Here is an 18,999-nt window from a genome sequence, read left to right on the forward strand (position 1 = left end):
CCTTCAGGTTGAAAAGGTTGCTGGTTGGATAGCGGATAATACTTCCAGTTACTTTGCCACCACCCCCAGCACGCTATCTTCCACACGGTCAAGTCTGAGTACCCATGAGTCTGGACCGCATATTCCTCACCCTGTTCCTCCTTCCTCACACAGTGCTGAGTGCCATGAGACAACTGATCCAACACTTGTACACTCTGAAGAGCTGTTCAATTTTCCATTTATCGATTCGGGCCTCTCACCCGGTCCACTTAAAGTGGGGCAAGATGAGATTCCATGTAGCAATGCCAATGTATTTGAGCAGCCATGGTCAGGTCACACAAAGGCGATGGTGGGAATCAGTCACAAGAGGTGGACAATGATGAGACACAATTGCCAGAAACTCAGGAGGATGACCAGGATGTAGAAGTGGAAGAAGAGGAGGTGATACAGTAACTGACCCAACCTGGCAGGAGGACTCACAGAGCGAGGACAGCAGCACACAAGGGAAGGGAGGCTCAGCATCCCAACAGGCAGGAAGAAGCAGTGTGGTGGCCACAGACAGAAGACAGGCAACTGTTCCCCGCAACACCAGCATGATGGAAGTTGCCAGTCCAACTCTTAGGTCTTCCCGAGTCTGGTTGTTTTTTAAAGACTCTGACGATAACCTCAAACAGGCAATTTGCACCACCTGCCTAGCCCGCATCAGCAGGGGTAGATCAACTACCAACCTGACCACTACCAGCATGATCAGGCACATGGCAGCAAAGTACCCGACTTTGTGGGCCGAACCACAGGCACCAGGAACAGTGTTTGCGGGTAACACTACTGCTTCTTCCACTGTAATGCGTGAAAGCCAATCATTCCTTGTCCTGGTGCATGCAAAGATGCCTCCTGCCCTGCACCTGTCATTACCCACGCTCAACTAGCACCATCATCAAACATGTCCACGTCCTTGTTTCGCAGCCATCAGTTGTCCATACCACAGTCATTGGAATGCAAGGGGAAGTAAGCATTCAACGGCTCACAGGCCACAGTACTGAATTCAAACATTTCTCGCCTGCTTGTGCTCGAAATGTTGTCTTTTAGGCTCATGGAGATGGAAGCTTTCTGCAACCTGATGGCGACAGCTGTCCCAAGGTATTCGGCCCCCAGCTGCAATTATTTCTCCCTGTGTCCCGTCTTGGAATTACACAAGCACATGTCTCACAATATTACCCATACCTTCAACAATACTGTTACTGGGAAAGTCCACCTACCCACTGACATGTGGACAAGTGCTTGTGAGCAAGGAAGGTACATCTTGTTGATGGCACACTGGGTTAACATAGTGGAAGCTGGGACCCAGTTGGACCTTGGGATGGTGCACTTCCTCCCAACACCGAGGATTGCGGGCCATATGTCAGTCTGGGTTGCCCCAACAGTCTACAGCTCCTGCACTTCCTCCTCCTCCTTGTCAGCCTCCATCTCCGAAAGTAACACATCAGTCACAAGCTAGAAGCACTGCAGCATTGCCTCAGCCAAGCGCCAACAGGCCGTGCTGAAGCTAATATGCTTAGGTGACAAACCACACAATGCTGAAGAGTTATGGACAGCTCTGAAAGAGCTGGCAGATCTATGGCTGACACTGCTGAACCTACAGCCAGGCATGGTTGTGTGCGACAATGAATCTGGTGGCAGCTTTGAGGTGAGGTGAGCTCACACACGTGCCATGCCTGGCCCATGTGCTTAACTTCGTGGTTCAGCGGTTTCTCAAAACCTACCCAGATCTGCCGGATCTGCTTGTGAAAGTAGGCTGCCTGTGTGCTCATTTTAAAAAGTCAGCTACAGCACCAGCTGCCCTTGCCATGCTTAAAGGGAAGGTACCGCATTTGTAGATCATTAATTAATCAATGTAATGTAACATAACATGCTGTTATAACCCAGATTTGAATGCATGTAAAACAGATTTCTTGTGTTATTTGAGTAGAAAGAAGGAACTGGGGGCTGACATCTTGGTTTTGCAGCAGTAGCACATCACTATCAGTGTCAGATTACGGCACCCCATGGACATAGGAGATAATAGACCAGCTCGGACCCTATCTGTAACATTGCAGCAGCATTAGCAGTGAGCTGGGCACGCCTCTGTGGGCTGCACAACTCACTGCTGTAGGTGTGACTAGCTGCCATTTTATTATAGTCCAGTGCTATTTGTTGAGCTCCACTTACTCTCTATCACAGGACAGAAGCACTGACTGCTCCTCTGTACTCCAGGCACTGCAGGTTCTGGGCAGACATCCTTTGCTCCTCACACGCTGCCCTGTGTGCTTCTCCTGCTCTGTCTCCGCCTCCCCACTTGTACACAGTCCCAGTGATCTCCGGTAAGCTGCACTCTCCCCCTGTGTCGCTCTCCTTCTCTGTGCAGCGTGGGGGGTCTCTGTGCGGCGTGGGGGGTCTCTGTGTGGCGTGGGGGGGTCTCTGTGTAGCGTGGGGGGTCTCTGTGTGCGGCGTGGGGGGGTCTCTGTGCGGCGTGGGGGGGGTCTCTGCGGCATGGGGGGGTCTCTGTGCGGCATGGGGGGGTCTCTGTGCGCTGTGGGGGGTCTCTGTGCGCTGTGGGGGGTCTCTGTGCGACGTGGGGGTCTCTGTGCGGCGTGGGGGGCTCTGTGCGGCGTGGAGGGGTCTCTATGCGTGTGTGCAAGCATCGTCCGATGGGACTACAAGTCCCATCGGACGATGCCTGCTATAAGGATGCCTGCTACATGCATGCTACCTACATACATACTGCATACATACTCCATACATGCTACATACATGCTACATACATGCTACATACATGCTACATACATGCTACATACAATACATTCATACGTACATTACATACATATAGACATACAGTACATTAAACATAGATTTCTGTTATGACCTGGTGGTTAGGAGCACCCGGAATGACCTGATAGTTAAACCTCATACAGGACGAGCTCTGGGATGTGGGAGCTCTGCTGACAACAAGCCCTAATCCTATCACACACACTAGAAATAGCCGTGGAGCGCTCCTGACCAGACCTAGGCGCCTCGTCACAGCCTAAGAACTATCTAGTCCTAGAGAAGAAAATAAAGCCTACCTTGCCTCAGAGAAATTCCCCAAAGGTAAAGGAAGCCCCCCACATATATTGACTGTGAGTAAAGATGAAAGTCACAAACGCAGAAATGAAACAGGTTTCAGCAAAGGGAGGAAAGGTAACTTTGCGATCAGCACAAAAACCTACAAAAGACCACGCAGAGTGTGCAAAAAAGACCTCCGCACCGACTCACAGTGCGGAGGGACCACTCTGCCTCCCAGAGCTTCCAGCTAGCAAGACAAAATCATGAAAACCAGCTGGACAAGAAAACAGTGAACAAATAATGACTATCAGGAACTTAGCTTCTGCAGGAGAAGGCAGGTCACCAGAGAGATCCAGGAGCAAACTGAACCAATGCAAAAACATTGACAGCTGGCATGGAGTAACGATCTGAGAGGAGTTAAATAGAACAGCCAACCAAAGGATAAACCACGTCACCTGTGTAAGGAACCCCAGAAGCAGCAGCTTCACTCACAGCCACCAGAGGGAGCCCATAGACAGAACTCGCCGAAGTACCATTCACGACCACAGGACGGAATTCGACAACAGAATTCACAACAGATTTCATACTCACCATTACTTGTCATTTTGTTCCCCGAAGCCAGTGTCATCTGTAAAAAAATATGAAAAAAACAAACAACCAATATACTCCCTGTCCGCAGAAATCCACGAGTGTCCCACGACGATCTAACGTGGAGAGCAGCAGCATCAGATAATGTGACTGCTCTCCAGGGGCTCCAGGAACACAATGATGGCAGGAAGGTATCCTTGCACCACTGTAAAAAAAATGTCCCTAGTCTCACTTTATGCCATTGCTGTATGAGAAATTTTCCCAGGCAGCAATTGCCATAAAGTGAGACTTTGTCCAAAGGTAACCTCTCAGTGATGCACTGCAGGAGCCATTGTCTCCTGTCAGTGTGTCACTGAGGGTCCTATAGAGCAGCGACATCACCCGATGTCACTGTTCTGTAGGGGAGATCATAGTAACATAGTAACATAGTAACATAGTTAGTAAGGCCGAAAAAAGACATTTGTCCATCCAGTTCAGCCTATATTCCATCATAATAAATACCCAGATCTACGTCCTTCTACAGAACCTAATAATTGTATGATACAATATTGTTCTGCTCCAGGAAGACATCCAGGCCTCTCTTGAACCCCTCGACTGAGTTCGCCATCACCACCTCCTCAGGCAAGCAATTCCAGATTCTCACTGCCCTAACAGTAAAGAATCCTCTTCTATGTTGGTGGAAAAACCTTCTCTCCTCCAGACGCAAAGAATGCCCCCTTGTGCCCGTCACCTTCCTTGGTATAAACAGATCCTCAGCGAGATATCTGTATTGTCCCCTTATATACTTATACATGGTTATTAGATCGCCCCTCAGTCGTCTTTTTTCTAGACTAAATAATCCTAATTTCGCTAATCTATCTGGGTATTGTAGTTCTCCCATCCCCTTTATTAATTTTGTTGCCCTCCTTTGTACTCTCTCTAGTTCCATTATATCCTTCCTGAGCACCGGTGCCCAAAACTGGACACAGTACTCCATGTGCGGTCTAACTAGGGATTTGTACAGAGGCAGTATAATGCTCTCATCATGTGTATCCAGACCTCTTTTAATGCACCCCATGATCCTGTTTGCCTTGGCAGCTGCTGCCTGGCACTGGCTGCTCCAGATCGTCATGGGACACTCGATATTAATTGGACTACGGCGGACAGGGAGTATACGGTTTATTATTTTACGTTTTTTGCAGGCGCTGAAGTATGGTAAGTATGGTTAAATGAAGAATATTAAAATACTTTTTTCCTAATGTGTGCGTGTTTTTTTTAACCCTTTCTTACTATTGGATTAATAACGGATAGGCGTCTTATTGACGCCTCTCCGTTATTAACCCGGCTTAATGTCACCTTACAATAGCAAGGTGACATTAAGCCCTTATTACCCCATATCCCACCGCTACACGGGAGTGGGAAGAGAGGGGCTATGTGCCGGAATTGGCTCATCCTACAGATGCGCCATTTCTGGGGCGGCTGCGGACTGGTATTTGTAGCCGGGGGGGATGGCAATATCCATGGCCCCTCTCTAGGCTATGAATATCAGCCTGCAACTGTCTGTGTAGCCTTTCTGGCTATAAAATATAAGGGGACCCCACGCAATTTTTTTTGGGGGGTCCCCCTATTTTAATAGCCAGTAAAGGCTATGCAGACAGCTGCGGGCTGATATTCATAGCAGGCAACAGATATTGGCCCCCGGCCGTCGGCTTTCCCCCTCTGGCGCAGAAAATTGCACGGGCGCCCACGTGTTTTTTTTTTGTTTTTTTTTTATTCAACCCTCATAAAGGCCTCTTTCACACTTGCGTCGGTACGAGTCCGTCGCTATGCGTCGGGCCGACGTACCGACACACGTTGTGAAATTTGTGCCCGATCTGGGCAGCGGATGCTGTTTTTCAACACTTCCACTGCCCATTCTGAAGTTTGGAAGGAGGGGGCGGAGTTTTGGCAGCCCATGCGCGGTAGAAAATGCCAGACGCGCTGGACAAAAAAAGTTCACTTGAACGTTTTTTCGTGCCGACGGTCCGCCAAAACACAACAGATCCGTTGCATGACGGACGCGACCACACGACGTGTGGCCATCCGTCACGATCCGTTGCTAATACAAGTTTATGGGGAAAAAAAGCATCCTGCGAGCACATTTGCAGAATCTGATTTTTTCCGCCAGATCCGTTTTTTCCACCGGATCCATTTTTTCCCGCCGGATCCGATTTTTCTCCACCAGATCCAATTTTTTTCCGCCTGATCCGTTTTTTCCACCACATCCGTTTTTCCCAGCCGGATCCATTTTTCCTGCCGGATCCGTTAATTCCCGCCGGATCCACTATTTTCCTGCCGGATCCATTTTTTCTTGCCGGATCCGTTTTTTTCCGCCGGATCCGATTTTTCTCCACCGGATCCAATTTTTTTCCGCCGGATCCGTTTTTTCCCCGCCGGATCCATTTTTCCTGCCGGATCCATTAATTCCCACCGGATCCACTTTTTTCCTGCCGGATCCGGTTTTTCCCGCCGGATCCGTTTTTTTTCCAAAATTTCCTTTTTTTTCTGCCAGATCAGTTTTTTTTCCATCATATCCTTTTTTCCCGCCTGATCCGTTTTTTCCCGCCGGATCCGTCTTTTTCCACAATTTCCTTTTTTTTCTGCCAGATCAGTTTTTTCCATCGGATCCTTTTTTTCCCGCCTGATCCGTTTTTTCCCGCCGGATCCATTTTTTCCCGCCGGATCCATTTTTTTCCACAATTTCCTTTTTTTTCTGCCAGATCAGTTTTTTCCATCGGATCCTTTTTTTCCTGCCTGATCCGTTTTTTCCCACTGGATCTGTTTTTTTCCACAATTTCCTTTTTTTTCTGCCAGATCAGTTTTTTTTCCATCGGATCCTTTTTTCCCCGCCTGATCTGTTTTTTCCCGCCGGATCCGGTTTTTCCCGCCGGATCTGGTTTTTCCCGCCGGATCCGGTTTTTTCCACAAGTTCCTATTTTTTATCTGCCAGTTCTGTTTTTTCCCGCCGAATCCGTTTTTTTTTACACAATTTCCTTTTTTTTCTGCCAGATCAGTTTTTTTTCCATCGGATCCCTTTTTTCCCGCCTGATCCGTTTTTTTCCGCCGGATCCGTTTTTTTCCACAATTTCCTTTTTTTTCTGCCAGATCAGTTTTTTTTCCACCGGATACTTTTTTTCCCGCCTGATCCGTTTTTTTCCGCCGGATCCGTTTTTTTTCCACAATTTCCTTTTTTTTCTGCCAGATCAGTTTTTTTTCCATCGGATCCTTTTTTTCCCTCCTGACCCGTTTTTTTCCGCCGGATCCGTTTTTTTCCACAAGTTCCTTTTTTTTCTGCCAGATCAGTTTTTTTTTCATCGGATCCTTTTTTCCCGCCTGATCCGTTTTTTTTCCGCCGGATCCGTTTTTTTCCACAAGTTCCTTTTTTTCTGCCAGATCAGTTTTTTTCTGCCGGATCCGTTTTTTCCCGCCAGATCCGTTTTTTTCCACAAGTTCCTTTTTTTTTCTGCCAGATCAGTTTTTTTTCCGCCGGATCTGTTTTTTCCCGCCGGATCCGTTATTTTCTCATTGAGTTGTATTAGCGCCGGATGGCCACACGTTTCATCCGTTTTTTGCAGGATCCGTCAAAACAGCTGTTTCCGCCGGACGGAAAACACATACAGAGGAACGGTTGAATCGCGATTTCACCCGCTGCTATTACGGGCACATGTCAGCTGTTCAAAACAACTGACATGTCCCAGCTTTGATGCGGGCTCAGCGCCGGAACCCGCATCAAAGAGGGGTTTCTGACCTCGGACGTACTATCCCATCCAAGGTCAGAAAGGGGTTAATAAATCAATGTAATGTAGCATAACATGCTGTTATAACCAAGATTTCATTGCATTTTTATTGCATTTGCACAATTCACAGCAGTGGGAGTGTTCGTCTACCACAGAGGTCCCCAACTCCAGTCCTCAAGGCCCACCAACAGGTCATGTTTTCAGGATTTCCTTAGTCTTGCCCAGGTAATAATTGCATCACCTGTGCAATGCAAAGGAAATCCTGAAAACATGACCTGTTGGTGGGCCTTGAGGACTGGAGTTGGGGACCTCTGGTCTACCATATTCATAGAGCCCTCCTCTGTCGATTTGTCTCCTGTCATTAGGGTCTGCTAACAGAAGCATTAAGGTACCGTCACACTACGCGACGCTGCAGCGATACCGACAACGATCCGGATCGCTGCAGCGTCGCTGTTTGGTCGCTGGAGAGCTGTCACACAGACCGCTCTCCAGCGACCAACGATCCCGAGGTCCCCGGTAACCAGGGTAAACATCGGGTTACTAAGCGCAGGGCCGCGCTTAGTAACCCGATGTTTACCCTGGTTACCATCCTAAAAGTAAAAAAACAAACGCTACATACTTACCTACCGCTGTCTGTCCTCGGCGCTCTGCTTCTCTGGTCTGGCTGTGAGCGCCGGGCAGCCGGAAAGCAGAGCGGTGACGTCACCGCTCTGCTTTCCGGCCACTGTGCTCACAGCCAGACCAGAGAAGCAGAGCGCCGAGGACAGACAGCGGTAGGTAAGTATGTAGCGGTTGTTTTTTTTACTTTAACGATGGTAACCAGGGTAAACATCGGGTTACTAAGCGCGGCCCTGCGCTTAGTAACCCGATGTTTACCCTGGTTACCAGCGAAGACATCGCTGAATCGGTGTCACACACGCCGATTCAGCGATGTCTACGGGGAGTCCAGCGACGAAACAAAGTTCTGGACTTTCTTCCCCGACCAGCGACAGCACAGCAGGGGCCTGATCGCTGCTGCGTGTCACACTGGACGATATCGCTAGCGAGGACGCTGCAACGTCACGGATCGCTAGCGATATCGTCTAGTGTGACGGTACCTTTACTGCTTCAGAACAGATCCTAGATTGAGAGGAGTAAAATGCATGAGAAAAGCCCGGGCGCTGCAGGCAGACTATCAGAGACTGCAAAGACATCAAGGAGGCACAGTGTGGGAGCAGCATTATCAGAGTGGAGCTGTCACTCATCCCTCAAGAAGATAAGAAGGAGATCTAGGTATGCAGAGAATAGCCAGGCATTATGGAGGGAGGGGAGAGATACTTTAAGGTACCTTCACACATAACGATTTCGTTAACGATATCGCTGCTTTTTGTGACGTAGCAACGATATCGTTGACGAAATCGTTAAGCGTGACAGCGACCAACGATCAGGCTCCTGCTGGGAGATCGTTGGTCGCTGGGGAATGATCAGGACCTTTTTTTGGTCGCTGATCACCCGCTGTCATCGCTGGATCGGTGTGTGTGACGCCGATCCAGCGATGTGTTCACTGGTACCCAGGGTAAATATCGGGTTACTAAGCCTTTTTTACTGCGTTTTTTACTGCGATGCGTTTTTTCCCCAGAAAAAATGCAACATATGCACAAAAATTGCGGAATGCATTATAAATGATGGGATGCATATGTATGCATTTTTAAATTGTTTTTATCGCATTTTTATAGCGAACAAATGCAAAAAAAATGCAAAAAATCCTGAACGTGTGCACACAACCTCAATGTGTATCTCCCCATCACACTCCATATGTGTCTCACTCATCATACTTCATGCCTCTTTCTCTCCCATCAGTCACTCTTAGCCATACAATGTATCTCTCCCCTCCCTCCATAATGCCTGGCTATTCACTGCAGACCTGGAGCTCCTTCTTATCTTCTTGAAGGATGAGTCCCAGACAGCTCCTAATGCTGCTCCATGCACACCAGATGTCTTCACTCTTCTTGGGTCCAGATGCTGCTGAGTCCACTGTGTTCTGCTCCTCTGTAAACAAGTTGTGACTCTGATGTAGTAACTGCTGGTAATAGCAGATCACAGGGCAGTCACACACAAAATGGCGCTGCCCTGTGATGCTGCTCTTCATTCTGCCCCAGGGATATTAGACCACCCAAAACGGGAGGGAAATGGTGATGTCATCAGTTACTGCCCCAATTTTGCTGCTGGTAAATCTTACTATAGCTGCTTGAGGTCTAAAACGGAAAATGCTCCCCCTAGTGGTAAATATGTACAGTTAGGTCCATATATATTTGGACAGAGACAACATTTTTCTAATTTTGGTTATAGACATTACCACAATGAATTTTAAACAAAACAATTCAGATGCAGTTGAAGTTCAGACTTTCAGCTTTCATTTGAGGGTATCCACATTAAAATTGGATGAAGGGTTTAGGAGTTTCAGCTCCTTAACATGTGCCACCCTGTTTTTAAAGGAACCAAAAGTAATTGGACAATTGACTCCAAGGCTATTTCATGGACAGGTGTGGGCAATCCCTTCATTACGTCATTCTCAATTAAGCAGATAAAAGGCCTGGAGTTGATTTGAGGTGTGGTGCTGCATTTGGAAGGTTTTGCTGTGAAGTAAACATGCGGTCAAAGGAGCTCTCCATGCAGGTGAAACAAGCCATCCTAAAGCTGCGAAAACAGAAAAAACCCATCCGAGAAATTGCTACAATATTAGGAGTGGCAAAATCTACAGTTTGGTACATCCTGAGAAAGAAAGAAAGCCTGGTGAACTCATCAATGCAAAAAGACCTGGGTGCCCACGGAAGACAACAGTGGTGGATGATCGCAGAATAATCTCCATGGTGAAGAGAAACCCCTTCACAACAGCCAACCAAGTAACCAACACTCTCCAGGAGGTCGGCGTATCAATATCCAAATCTACCATAAAGAGAAGACTGCATGAAAGTAAATACAGAGGGTTCACTGCACGGTGCAAGCCACTCATAAGCATCAAGAATAAAAAGGCTAGACTGGACTTTGTTAAAAAACATCTAAAAAAGCCAGCAAAGTTCTGGAAGAACATTTTTTGGACAGATGAAGCCAAGATCAACCTCTACCAGAATGATGGAAAGAGAAAAGTATGGCGAAGGCGTGGTACATCTCATGATCACAAAGCATACCACATCATCTGTAAAACACGGCGGAGGCAGTGTGATGGCTTAGGCATGCATGGTTGCCAGTGGCACTGGGTCACTAGTGTTTATTGATGATGTGACACAGGACAGAAGCAGCCGAATGAATTCTGAGGTCTTCAGAGCCGCCATACTGTGTGCTCAGATCCAGCCAAATGCAGCCAAACTGATTGGTCGTAGTTTCATACTACAGATGGACCATGACCCAAAACATAAAGTCAAAGCAACCCAGGAGTTTATTAAAGCAAAGAAGTGGAATATTCTTGAATGTCCAAGTCAGTCACTGGATCTTAACCCAATTGAGCAGCATTTCACTTGTTAAAGACTAAACTTCAGACAGAAAGGCCCACAAACAAACAGCAACTGAAAACCACCGCAGTGAAGGCCTGGCAGAGCATCAAAAAGGAGGAAACACAGCGTCTGGTGATATCCATGAGTCCAAGACTTCAGGCAGTCATAGCCCACAAAGGGTTTTCAACGAAGTACTAAAAATGAACATTTTATTTAAAATTATTGAATCTGTCCAATTACTTTTGGTCCCTTTAAAAACAGGGTGGCACATGTTAAGGAGCTGAAACTCCTAAACCCTTCATCCAATTTTAACGTGGATACCCTCAAATGAAAGCTGAAAGTCTGAACTTCAACTGCATCTGAATTGTTTTGCTTAAAATTCATTGTGGTAATGTCTATAACCAAAATTAGAAAAATGTTGTCTCTGTCCAAATATATATGGACCTAACTGTATATTTGTAGAAAAATATATAATATTTTTCATATAGAAATGTTTGCAAACAGTGCAAACATTGCAATAATACATTTTAATTACTATTTTAAGCTTAATTTCACAAAAAAAAATACAAGAAAACTGGTGGCACCTTCCCTTTAAGCAGCGATTGCAGCTTCCGGCTCACTGACTGGTGTATGATGTCCCCTCGCATTGGAACTCTACACTGCCTATTTTGGAAAGGATTTGTGAGCAGAAGAGGGCAGTTGATGACTACCAAAATCAGCAAGGCAGTTGTTATTTAGTCAGACTCCACACATAAGACCTCAGGAGTGGACATAGATATCAGACATATGTACCATCCTATAACCATTCAAATTCCCCATATAGATAATGGAAAAAATAGAGGCAAAAACCAAAAATAACGTCTCATTAGAATATAATATTTATTTAACAAACAACATTTAAAATTTCAAGGGAATATCATAAAAAATGCTTGAGGGTAGTACAAAGACTAAGAAGTAGGTACGATGAACATATATAATAATAGTAAGTATCAAGACAGGCATGTCTCCCTGTTGAGGAAGCAATTATGGCGAAACGGCGCTGTCTGGGTACCTGAGGGTGTACACACGAGGTCAAAGACTTTATGTACGTAGCAGGTTTTGATACTGTAACAGGCACAAGCCTCAGACTCCTTTTCTCCTTAATTACGGCCAGCATCCGCGTGTCCCTGTGCCCATGCCCATGTCATCCACCGATTCTAGGGTGGCAGACTGGGCGGTGGAGGCAAGTGACATCTGTGACCACACTCAGGATGCCATCCGGGTTTCCAAGGAGAGAATGAGGGTTTCGGTTGATACACACCGGCGCCCCGCTCCGACCTTTGCTCCTGGTGACTTAGTGTGGCTCTCCGCCCGTAACATCAGGCTGCGAGTTGAGTCCACTAAGTTTGCGCCTCACTACATTGTCCCGTTCAAGGTTCTGGAACAGGTCAACCCTGTGGTCTACCGTTTGGCTATTCTTCCACACCTTGGTATCACCGATACTTTTCACATTTCCCTCTTAAAGCCCGTTCATTTGTCCCGGTTCTCTGAGTCATCTGCTGGGACATCGGGTTCATCCACGGATGAGTTTGAGGTGAATGCTATCGTGGGGTCCAAGGTGGTACGTGGCAAGAAATTTTATCTGGTGGACAGGAAGGGTCATGGCCCAGAGGATAGAACCAGGGAGCCTGTGGAGCAGATTCGGGCTCCGCTGCTCTTGAGCTTTTGAGCGTAGCGAGGCTCAGGGGGAGCTGGGCCATGTGAGGAGTCGAGTTTCCTCTGCTGCACAGGGGGAATCTCGATCCCTGTCTGCTGCGGTCTCCCATTCTGCATCGGCCGCAGTGGAGCCTGCTCAGCGAAGACGTCGCTCCCAGCGTCTCGCTGAGACTGGTATGGTGCAAAGGGTTACTACTGCCTCTCCTATTGTACCCTGCACTGATCTGCAGTGAGCAGGCTTTTCTGAGTCTAAGTCCTACTTTGCACACACTGAGCATGCCCAGGGCAAGATCTCTCAGTGGAGATCTAGGGTCACATGCTCAGGAAGGTCCTGAAGGTGCTAGGACTAAATCCTGCTTTGCTCACACTGAGCATGCCCAGGGCAAGATCTCTCAGTGGAGATCTAGGGTCACATGCTCAGGTACTGCTGCAACTCCATTGGTCCTTCTTTGAAGGGTCCTGAACGTGCTGCAGCTATATAAGTTTCGCATGACCGCACGGACGTGCGCTAGTATACTATTGTTATCGTGTGTGTGTTGATGAGTGCAAGTCGTTCCTTAAAAAACCCATCCCTTGTGTATGACTGTTCGCGTAAGGTGTATGGCTGCAATCTAGCGCCTGGCTGAACTCACAGCTTTAACACACGAAGCAGCGTCTACTGCTGTGACCGCCAGTGCAGCGCCGTGCGCTATTAGTGCGCTTACCTTACCCAAGTCTGGGTGGTTAGTGGCGTCCACTAGTGTGGCACAGCATGCACTTCTGTGCATAATAGTTACCGCAGATACCCCAATTGTGGTGTCGATCGCAAGAGGTCTACACTAACTCTAATCCTGTGTCCTGGGATAGAGTTCTGTGGTTCCTTGCTTGCGCTCTCTGTGCGGTACCGCGACCCTGTGACTTAACAGTGATCGCTTCCTTCACACAGGGTGAAGTTAACCCGCGTGTGAAATCTCATTGTACCGCCATATAGTGCCGCCATTCACTTAGCAGCAGGTTCTTTCCTGCACGGTGGATCCCGGGTGGCGAACGCACCAATCTTACCTAATAAATATATTCGGTGCGTTCCGCCAACCCTAACAGGGTGCATGTAACTTTAGGACAGGCATGGCTTGCATTCAATGCATAAACAAACAGTATGGGAGACACACTTTCTTCTAATGGAACAATTTTGTCATGTGGCCCTTAAGTACATTTCCTGAAAGGCTTTTTGGGGTGCATGTAACTTTGGTTCAGGGCAGGCCTTGCATTCAATGCAGCATTTTTTCAGGAGGCTCTCCTGTACATCTCGTGAAAGGGGTATTGGGGGCGTCCTAATTTTTGGCAGCCCAGCCACTCACTGCATAGGCATTAACAGTATAGGAGACCCAATGTTTAATAATGGCCCTTTAAGAATAATAATGCCACCTGATGCCCCTCATAGTAACATAGTAACATAGTAACATAGTTAGTAAGGCCGAAAAAAGACATTTGTCCATCCAGTTCAGCCTATATTCCATCATAATAAATACCCAGATCTACGTCCTTCTACAGAACCTAATAATTGTATGATACAATATTGTTCTGCTCCAGGAAGACATCCAGGCCTCTCTTGAACCCCTCGACTGAGTTCGCCATCACCACCTCCTCAGGCAAGCAATTCCAGATTCTCACTGCCCTAACAGTAAAGAATCCTCTTCTATGTTGGTGGAAAAACCTTCTCTCCTCCAGACGCAAAGAATGCCCCCTTGTGCCCGTCACCTTCCTTGGTATAAACAGATCCTCAGCGAGATATTTGTATTGTCCCCTTATATACTTATACATGGTTATTAGATCGCCCCTCAGTCGTCTTTTTTCTAGACTAAATAATCCTAATTTCGCTAATCTATCTGGGTATTGTAGTTCTCCCATCCCCTTTATTAATTTTGTTGCCCTCCTTTGTACTCTCTCTAGTTCCATTATATCCTTCCTGAGCACCGGTGCCCAAAACTGGACACAGTACTCCATGTGCGGTCTAACTAGGGATTTGTACAGAGGCAGTATAATGCTCTCATCATGTGTATCCAGACCTCTTTTAATGCACCCCATGATCCTGTTTGCCTTGGCAGCTGCTGCCTGGCACTGGCTGCTCCAGGTAAGTTTATCATTAACTAGGATCCCCAAGTCCTTCTCCCTGTCAGATTTACCCAGTGGTTTCCCGTTCAGTGTGTAATGGTGATATTGATTCCCTCTTCCCATGTGTATAACCTTACATTTATCATTGTTAAACCTCATCTGCCACCTTTCAGCCCAAGTTTCCAACTTATCCAGATCCATCTGTAGCAGAATACTATCTTCTCTTGTATTAACTGCTTTACATAGTTTTGTATCATCTGCAAATATCGATATTTTACTGTGTAAATCTTCTACCAGATCATTAATGAATATGTTGAAGAGAACAGGTCCCAATACTGACCCCTGCGGTACCCCACTGGTCACAGCGACCCAGTTAGAGACTATACCATTTATAACCACCCTCTGCTTTCTATCACTAAGCCAGTTACTAACCCATTTACACACATTTTCCCCCAGACCAAGCATTCTCATTTTGTGTACCAACCTCTTGTGCGGCACGGTATCAAACGCTTTGGAAAAATCGAGATATACCACTTCCAATGACTCACCGTGGTCCAGCCTATAGCTTACCTCTTCATAAAAACTGATTAGATTGGTTTGACAGGAGCGATTTCTTATAAACCCATGCTGATATGGAGTTAAACAGTTATTCTCATTGAGATAATCCAGAATAACATCCCTCAGAAACCCTTCAAATATTTTACCAACAATAGAGGTTAGACTTACTGGCCTATAATTTCCAGGTTCACTTTTAGAGCCCTTTTTGAATATTGGCACCACATTTGCTATGCGCCAGTCCTGCGGAACAGACCCTGTCGCTATAGAGTCACTAAAAATAAGAAATAATGGTTTATCTATTACATTACTTAGTTCTCTTAGTACTCGTGGGTGTATGCCATCCGGACCCGGAGATTTATCTATTTTGATCTTATTTAGCCGGTTTCGCACCTCTTCTTGGGTTAGATTGGTGACCCTTAATATAGGGTTTCCATTGTTTCTTGGGATTTCACCTAGCATTTCATTTTCCACCGTGAATACCGTGGAGAAGAAGGTGTTTAATATGTTAGCTTTTTCCTCGTCATCTACAACCATTCTTTCCTCACTATTTTTTAAGGGGCCTACATTTTCAGTTTTTATTCTTTTACTATTGATATAGTTGAAGAACAGTTTGGGATTAGTTTTACTCTCCTTAGCAATGTGCTTCTCTGTTTCCTTTTTGGCAGCTTTAATTAGTTTTTTAGATAAAGTATTTTTCTCCCTATAGTTTTTTAGAGCTTCAATGGTGCCATCCTGCTTTAGTAGTGCAAATGCTTTCTTTTTACTGTTAATTGCCTGTCTTACTTCTTTGTTTAGCCACATTGGGTTTTTCCTATTTCTAGTCCTTTTATTCCCACAAGGTATAAACCGCTTACACTGCCTATTTAGGATGTTCTTAAACATTTCCCATTTATTATCTGTATTCTTATTTCTGAGGATATTGTCCCAGTCTACCAGATTAAGGGCATCTCTAAGCTGGTCAAACTTTGCCTTCCTAAAGTTCAATGTTTTTGTGACTCCCTGACAAGTCCCCCTAGTGAAAGACAGGTGAAACTGTACAATATTGTGGTCGCTATTTCCTAGATGCCCGACCAACTGCAGATTTGTTATTCTGTCAGGTCTATTAGATAGTATTAGGTCTAAAAGTGCTGCTCCTCTGGTTGGATTCTGCACCAATTGTGAAAGATAATTTTTCTTGGTTATTAGCAGAAACCTGTTGCCTTTATGGGTTTCACAGGTTTCTGTTTCCCAGTTAATATCCGGGTAGTTAAAGTCCCCCATAACCAGGACCTCATTATGGGTTGCAGCTTCATCTATCTGCTTTAGAAGTAGACTTTCCATGGTTTCTGTTATATTTGGGGGTTTGTAACAGACCCCAATGAGAATTTTGTTACCATTTTTCCCTCCATGAATTTCAACCCATATGGACTCGACATCCTCATTCCCTTCGCTAATATCCTCCCTTAAAGTGGACTTTAGACAAGACTTTACATAGAGACAAACCCCTCCTCCTCTCCGATTTTTACGATCCTTTCTAAACAGACTGTAACCCTGTAAGTTAACTGCCCAGTCATAGCTTTCATCTAACCATGTCTCGGTTATTCCCACTATGTCAAAGTTACCTGTAGATATTTCTGCTTCTAGTTCTTCCATCTTGTTTGTCAGGCTTCTGGCGTTTGCGAGCATGCAGTTTAGAGGATTTTGTTTTGTTCCAATCTCCTCACTGTGGATTGTTTTAGAAATGTTCTTACCTCCCTTCTGAGTATGTTTTCCTGGGTCGTCTTTGTTCGAGTCTAATGTTTTTCTTCCCGTCCCCTCTTCTTCTAGTTTAACGCCCTCCTGATGCCCTCGAAAAATAATTTTAAGAGTCCCTCCTTCATAAATGAAACAAGATGTGTCTTCTTATGTGTCACACACCACATGGCCAGCAAATGTTGTTAAATGTTACGATGACATTTCCCAGTGAATGCATTTGCATTGGTTGAAAGCAATGTTAAAGTTGAAATACGCATCAAAAACGCTGCATGTGAACATAGCCCAAGTGTTGGAGGAACATTTTTTGGGGGTTAATTTCTTGACTTATGTACAAGTCATTACCCTGGAAGCAATGTTCCTTAACATATTTCTCAGCAAAATCCATTTTGGTTTCGTTTTTGTATGCTTTTTGGTTCACCTATAAAAATGGTGTGAAACTCTGACAACATTGTTTACATCTATGACCTAAGATTTAGAAATGCTTCCAGGTGCGATCCCCATGATGTCCCTGTGTCATTTGAGTAGTCTTTCCATCATTTTCAGATGTTTTTAGACCTTAAAAGGACCCCTGGGGATGATCGCAGTAAAAATGCTCAGGTCTCCCATAGACTTACATTGGGCTTGTTGTTCTGTCCCAGTACCCGAGTATTGCAAATTGCTCAACCCGAGCAATGAGCAACCAAGCATTTAGTGCTCACTAATCATCACTGTTGACGCTTCACTGGAGCAGTGCTGCAGAGCTTCCAGCTTATGACTGATGTGGACAACGTGCTCTGAGATAGCACAATGGAAATGAATATGAGGAGGAGCAAGAGAGGGTCTTGGAACTGCGGTAGAAAGTGGATGAAACATGGATTGTAGTACAAACCGCTATCCTCGGTGTTGGGAGCTCAAGCATCATGCCAGGGTATGACTCAGCCCTGGCCTTCTCAATGTTCACCAAGTGTGCCGACAGGAAAATGTAGTCTCCCTATCCAAAGGCACTTGTCCACGTATCAGTTGTTGAGTGGACAATGCCAGCAAGTGCGTTGCTGGAAGTGGCGACTGGAGACTGATTACCAAGGAATGGCTGCCATCATGAGTCAGCGGAAATCCTCCGTGTCTACCATATTAAATGGAACATTTCCACGGTAAGCAGCCTGGAAATGTGCCCATTTAACATTTGGGCCTGTGAATGGGTGGCTGGGAACTTGCTTTTTCATTCCAAGATCTGGGGCAAGGACAGCAGAACGCTGGGCTGGGACAAGGATTTAGAAGTGTCTGATGATGTTAAGTCAGAATGTGCAAGAATAAATGAAGGGCAAGGGACATCTGCACCAATGTTTTGGACAGGGAATTAGGAAGCACCTAGTACAGGGAAAGAGGCAGTGGTGTCACTCGAAGGCACCAAGGATGGATCCAGGCGTACAGTACACCAGGAGCTTAGATGACATGTGCCTGATCATGCTGGTGGTGGTTAGGTTCAAATTGTTCATGCCCCTGCTGATCTTGGCATGGCATAGGTTGAAAATTGCAATATTATTAGTCTAAGAACTCTCTTTAAAAAATTCCCACACTGAGGAACACCTAACTTGTTGACGGAGAAAAGCAGAATTGTCTGTGTTTTGTGGAACAGTTTCCCGCCTTGTCAATCTGGTCACCCCTCTGCCTCTTGCTGTCTGTTTTGGTAATGCCGATCTCTCCCCTTAGCGCTGCTGGCCTCGCTATGCATGCCAGCTTCATCGGTTGGATCGGTGACTTTGTCATCCATCACCTCGCCTTCCACCATCGCACACTGGCCCTCCTGACTTTGTGACTTAACAACAACAAAAATTAGCGGCAACTGTGCCTCATCATCATCTTCCTTCTTATCCCAAATTTGCTGTTCCCCACCATCATGTTCTTGAGACCATGGCTGCTTTATGGTTTATGCATCACTAATCAGCATGTCCTCCTGTCCCTCTTGGAACATGCAGGTTGAGAGTCCACAATGAAGAAATGATGTTGTAAAATGCTCCTCGGAGTGTCCTAGTCTCCTGGGACTCCACATAGTGGAAGGAAGGAAGATGAGG

General features: G+C 46.1%; 1 protein-coding gene across 1 annotated transcript in view; it reads left to right on the forward strand.

Moving 5' to 3' along the window:
- The first annotated feature begins 303 nt into the window (after positions 1–303).
- LOC138657402 (vomeronasal type-2 receptor 26-like) overlaps positions 304–18,999 on the forward strand; it is a 145,188-nt gene continuing 126,492 nt past the window's right edge. Inside the window, exons 1-2 of the mRNA XM_069745168.1 lie at positions 304–428; positions 1,066–1,116. Of these exons, the coding sequence (XP_069601269.1) occupies positions 304–428; positions 1,066–1,116 (176 nt within the window). The remainder of the gene's footprint in view (positions 429–1,065; positions 1,117–18,999) is intronic.

The sequence above is a fragment of the Ranitomeya imitator genome, chromosome 1 (genome assembly GCF_032444005.1).
Source record: "Ranitomeya imitator isolate aRanImi1 chromosome 1, aRanImi1.pri, whole genome shotgun sequence".
NCBI lineage: Eukaryota > Metazoa > Chordata > Amphibia > Anura > Dendrobatidae > Ranitomeya > Ranitomeya imitator.